The sequence below is a fragment of the Procambarus clarkii genome, chromosome 30 (genome assembly GCF_040958095.1).
Source record: "Procambarus clarkii isolate CNS0578487 chromosome 30, FALCON_Pclarkii_2.0, whole genome shotgun sequence".
Classification (NCBI taxonomy): Eukaryota; Metazoa; Arthropoda; class Malacostraca; order Decapoda; family Cambaridae; genus Procambarus; species Procambarus clarkii.
Window position 1 is genome coordinate 12,911,953 of NC_091179.1, and position 6,188 is coordinate 12,918,140.

The 6,188-nt window shown below is 46.7% G+C and overlaps 1 protein-coding gene across 1 annotated transcript; it reads left to right on the plus strand.

Annotated features, from left to right (window-relative positions):
- The first annotated feature begins 618 nt into the window (after positions 1-618).
- On the plus strand, positions 619-2,004 carry LOC138369911 (proteoglycan 4-like). Its single transcript, XM_069333661.1, has 2 exons — positions 619-736; positions 1,475-2,004. Exons 1-2 carry the CDS (start codon positions 619-621, stop codon positions 2,002-2,004), a joined length of 648 nt encoding a protein of 215 aa, XP_069189762.1.
- Positions 2,005-6,188: the final 4,184 nt, after the last annotated feature.

The following is a 6,188-nucleotide window of genomic DNA, read 5'->3' on the forward strand; positions in this document are numbered from 1 at the left end:
AGAGATAAAAATAAAGAAAGTGAGAGAGATAAAATAAAGAAAGTGAGAGAGAGATAAAAATAAAGAAAGTGAGAGAGATAAAAATAAAGAAAGTGAGAGAGATAAAAATAAAGAAAGTGAGAGACAAAAAAAAGTGAATTATTAAATTAAAGAAATTACTCTTATAAGACACAAGGGAGCAAGAGAAATGCACAAAAAATCATAGAAGTGAAAGGAAAAAGAAAGCAATAAACAAGTGAGTACACACTCACGCTAAAGGAGGGATATAACAAAAGACACGAAGGAGGAGGAGGAGGAGGAAGAAGAAGAAGAAAAACGCTCACCAAAATTATGTAGAGAGGATAAATTATGAAGATGGAAGATAGTGGGAGGGAGGAAGGCCGTGAGGACGCGTGCCTGACGGCTCTGGCGAAGACCTGATGACGATGGAGGTGGGAAGGAGAAGGGAGGGTGATAAAGAGTGATATACGAGAGTAGGGTAAAAGGGGAAGAGACCGCTGGTGAAGGAGAGGTGATGAGAGGCAACTGAGTGATTGGTAAACACGAAAAGTTAAGATGGGAAGAAGGGTGTAGAGAAGATGGAGGAGGGAAGTAAAATGAAAGAAGGGGGTATAAAGGATGATGATGGGGGAGGGGAAGAATGAAGAAGAGAAAGAGGAGGAATTAAGAGGAGAGTCTAGGACAACAGAAGAGGAGGAAAAGTCTGAAGAATGTACTCAAAGGGATGCAAACACATGTAAATGAAGATGGGCAGAAAAGACAGAGAGAAAACAATGTGTCAAATGGAGCAGACAGAAAAATAGACAGACAAACGGGAAGACCAATCACCATAAAATCAAACAGAGAGAGAGAGAGAGAGAGAGAGACAGAGAGAGAGAGACAGAGACAGAGAAGGAGACAGAGAATGAGAGAAAGCAAGAAAGCCAATGAATCAGACATCAAAACCATCCATTCATACTCAAGCTTCATCACATAGTTAATTCTTCAACCCAAATGAACTAAGAAATTAAGAATGAACACTAACATCTAAGATTCCTGCCACCACACAATATTAGAACGAGTCGAACGGTCTACCGAACACCCCCCCCCCCCCACCACACACACACACACACACCTTGAAAGGGACACACATAAAAAAAATAAAAAATAATCACTCGTCAGGGGAAAAAAAGGCAAGTTTGTGTATTTATGTTCAGTAAACCGCGTGACGGTGAAGAGGAGCCGTCCCACACAGAGTCTGGTCCCCCGGAGCGATCCGTTTATCTTTTGTTTGTTCTTATTTGCCTTGACATCAAGGTTAACCAGGGGTAAACGCGCCCCGGCCATTATCTCTCTCGTGTTTTAGACGTTAATGCAAAGTTTTTTTTGTAAACATTTGTCTAAGGCTGAGGGAGTGTTAATTCATAATATGGTGGTGTAGATGAAAGGAGAGTTTATGTCTCTGATAGAGGTTAAATGGCGTCCTTGGCTGCAGCTGCTGCTACGGACAGGAGCTCTTGTACCATTGCCAAGGACGTCGTCCCTGCCACTGCCAAGGACGTCGTCCCTGCCACAGCCAAGGACGTCGCCCCTGCCACTGCCAAAGACGTCGTCCCTGCCACAGCCAAGGACGTCGCCCCTGCCACAGTCAAGGACGTCGCCACTGCCACTGCCAAGGACGTCGTCCCTGCCACTGCCAAGGACGTCGCCCCTGTCACAGCCAAGGACGTCGCCACTGCCAAGGACGTCGTCCCTGCCACAGCCAAGGACGTCGTCACTGCCAGGGACGTCGCCCCTGTCACTGCCAGGGACGTCGCCCCTGTCACTGCCAAGGACGTCGCCCCTGCCACAGCCAAGGACGTCGTCACTGCCAGGGACGTCGCCCCTGTCACTGCCAAGGACGTCGCCCCTGCCACAGCCAAGGACGTCGTCACTGCCAAGGACGTCGCCCCTGCCACTGCCAAGGACGGTTCTTCTCGACGCCCTACTGTCCTTAAAATGTTTGCCCACCGTGTGCATCAATGAATTCTAGATGAGCATTGAACCCTCCATCCTCTATCTACTCCCAGGAACAACGACACCCGTCTGTACGCCACACAGAGGCCACATGAGGGACTTTCCATGAACCAAGAAACTTTCCATGAACCATTAATCATAATGTAATGCAATGGATTAATTTATGATTCGTATTTGAATATGAGTGGGTTCGGGTTTCTTTGTTTTGAAGCTGCTCCCTGCTACTGATTAGTTTGTTAGTCGTTATAGCCCTCCATCCCCCCCTCTCAGACCACCAAAAAATTATGTATCCTGTTCACCCCAAAGCACGCTGTGAGGGACGTCTTATGGTTCACAGTAATTTATGTCTTCGGGGCCTCTCGATGGGGCCGCAATAGCCTGTCCTCACAGAAAACGGAGGCGCCTCTAGGGTTAGGGAGAACTACTGAATTTGTTCTACGCCGTTATTTTTTGTCGCAGCTGGATGCTTTGGATTTTGTGTCACAGTAGGATTACTTTAAATTATTAATGCAATCATTGGCCGAAATATCTGTTTGTGTATTTACTAAACGTATTGATACCTATAGGATCGAGCTTCAACTGTTGGACCTCGCCTTACCTGTTGTCGGTCAAGAAATTAAATGAATTCAGACTTTCATGTATTGTATCACCTTTTAAATTGTACATGAGGCTTGATTTCTATCTTCTTCCTTGTCTAATTTATTCCATGTATGTGCATTTCTGGACTATTTGACCTCGGCAACTTGTACCTGCATAATCGAACCCACAGTTTGTTATTTAATGTAATAATTCCCGACTTTTATGCCTCTATTCCTTTTTTGAAACTATCAATTTGGGTGTCCACTCACCTAGCTGGAGTCACTTAGACGTGTTTCCAGACTTAACATTTGTAGTGAGCCCGTCCCCCATCACCGTATGTTGGGTGTGTGTGTGTGTGTGTGTTTACTATTTGTGTCTGCAGAATCGAGCTATTAGCTCTTGGACTCCCGCCTTTCTAACCAATCTAATTTTCTTCTACTGTATCTTCTATATATATTTTTCTCTATAACACTTGAGCACACACACACACACACACACACACTCACACACACACACACACACACACACACACACACACACACACACACACACACACACACACACACACACACACACTCACACTCACACACACATCCCCAGGAGGCAGCCCGTAGCAGCTGGTTATTTACCAGGAACCTATTTACTGCTAGGTGAACAGGGAAATCTGGGTGAAATAAATTGTGCATATTTTTTTCCACTCCGCCAGAAATCGAACCCAGGCCATTAGGACTACGACCCCCAAGTGCAGTCCACTCAGCCGCGAGGCCCCCGTTTGTGTCTATTCATCTAGTTTTATTCACCTTGTTGTGCTTATGGGGGTTGAGCTCTGCTCCTTCAGCCCGCCTCTCAACTGTCAATCAATCATTTCTTTCACACACACATATACACCCCCAGGAAACAGCCCGTAACAACTGTCTAACTCCAAGGTACCTATTTACTGCTAGGTAACAGGGATATCAGGGTGAAAGAAACTCTGCCTATTTGTTTTCTGCCATCCCCGGGGATTGAACCTGAACCCTAGTATTACGAGTCCCAAGCGCTGTCCACTCAGCCACAGGAGCCCAATATGTGTGTGTGTGAGAAAGTGTGTGTACTCACCTAATTGTGCATGCGGGGGTTGAGCTCTGGCTCTTTGGTCCCGCCTCTCAACCGACAATCAACAGGTATACAGGTTCCTGAGCCTATTGGGCTCTATCATATCTACACTTGAAACTGTGTATGGAGTCAGCCTCCACCACATTGCTTCCTAATGCATTCCATTTGTCAACCACTCTCACACTAAAAAAGTACATTCTAATATCTCTGTGGCTCATTTGGGCACTCAGTTTCCACCTGTGTCCCCTAGTGCGTGTGCCACTTGTATTAAAAAGTCTGTCTTTATCTACCCTATCGATTCCCCTGAGAATCTTGAATGTGGTGATCATGTCCCCCCTAACTCTTCTTTCTTCCTGCGAAGTGAGGTTTAATTCCCGTAGTCTCCTCTCGTAGCTCATATCTCTCAGCTCGGGTACTAGTCTGGTGGCAAACCTTTGAACCTTTTACAGTTTAGTGTGTGTGTGTGTGTGTGTGTGTGTGTGTGTGTGTGTGTGTGTGTGTGTGTGAGAGGTCAGACATATTCTTCCAAATGCAGGCAATGAGTCACAATAACGTGGCTGAAGATGTGATGACCAAACACACATCAGAAGACGAAGAAACGACGAAATTTCGGTCCGTCATGTACCAGTACCAAGTGGCCTGTGAGTGGACACACACACCACTCAAGTGTGGTTTAGTTATCATATCCTTCCTGTTGAGCTTCAACCTCTTTCCTTATCTTTCAGTCGTCATGGATCGCCACATTAATCTTACCGTATTTGATCTTGAAATTACGGATTGAGTTAGTGGAAAACATCCCCCCTTATCTCAATTCGTTTAATTTTTGGTCGCTACTCTTACACTGGAGAAATGTATCATAAACACTTTTTTTTCAGTTTTCTCCACTTTATCGATCCCTCTAAGAATCTGTTATGTCGTAATCATATCTTCTTTTTCCCTTTCTCGTTATTCAGCTTAGAGAAGTCAAGTTATTTAAGCCCTTTCATGTAGGTGAATCCTCTTAGTTCAAGGAACGCACTGGAGCAACATATTGTATTTGGTTCTACCTGAAGTGTTGGGTGTCTTCTACCTGCACCAGGAGTACTAATTGTCCTAAGACTACACCTGGAGTGCTGGGTACCCTCAAGGTATACCTGGAGTGCTGGGTGTCCTAAGACTACACCTGGAGTGCTGGGTACCCTCAAGGTATACCTGGAGTGCTGGGTGTCCTAAGACTACACCTGGAGTGCTGGGTACCCTCAAGGTATACCTGGAGTGCTGGGTGTCCTAAGACTACACCTGGAGTGCTGGGTACCCTCAAGGTATACCTGGAGTGCTGGGTGTCCTAAGACTACACCTGGAGTGCTGGGTACCTTCAAGGTATACCTGGAGTGCTGGGTGTCCTAAGACTACACGTGGAGTGCTGGGTATCCTCAAGGTATACCTGGAGTGCTGGGTGTCCTAAGACTACACGTGGAGTGCTGGGTATCCTCAAACTACACCTGGAGTGCTGGGTATCCTCAAGCTACACCTGGAGTGCTGGGTGTCCTCAGGCTACACCTGGAGTGCTGGGTGTCCTCAGGCTACACCTGGAGTTCTGGGAGTCATCTACCTACACCTGAAGTGCTGGGAATCCAGCTAAGGCTACACCTGGAGTGCTGGGAGTCCAGCTAAGGCTACACCTGGAGTGCTGGGTGTCCTCAGGCTACACCTGGAGTGCTGGGTGTCCTCAGGCTACACCTGGAGTGCTGGGAGTCATCTACCTACACCTGAAGTGCTGGGAGTCCAGCTAAGGCTACACCTGGAGTGCTGGGAGTCCAGCTAAGGCTACACCTGGAGTGCTGGGAGTCCAGCTAAGGCTACACCTGGAGTGCTGGGAGTCCAGCTAAGGCTACACCTGGAGTGCTGGGAGTCCAGCTAAGGCTACACCTGGAGTGCTGGGAGTCCAGCTAAGGCTACACCTGGAGTGTGGGAGTCCAGCTAAGGCTACACCTGGAGTGCTGGGAGTCCAGCTAAGGCTACACCTGGAGTGCTGGGAGTCCTCTGCCTCCACCACCATACCCACCTCCACATTCCGCCAGTGTGTCCCCTTGGGCTCGTCTCATACTCTCGCCCGACACATTTACTCAAAACTTTCCCTCCTTTCACTCAGGTCTCCACGACTAACTTCAGCCTTCCTCTCCTGGGACCTGCGGGAGTGCCCACGGATACCGCTCCTATATACTCATTTAGACTTATATATAAGTATATATATATATATATATATATATATATATATATATATATATATATATATATATATATATATATATATATATGTGTGTGTGTGTGTGTGTGTGTGTGTGTGTGTACTCACATAGTTGTGCTTGCGGGGGTTGAGCTCTGGCTCTTTGGTCCCGCCTCTCAACCTTCAATCAACAGGTGTACAGATTCCTGAGCCAATTGGGCTCTATCATATCTACACTTGAAACTGTGTATGAAGTCAGCCTCCACCACATCACTTCCTAATGCATTCCATTTGTCAACCACTCCGACGCTAA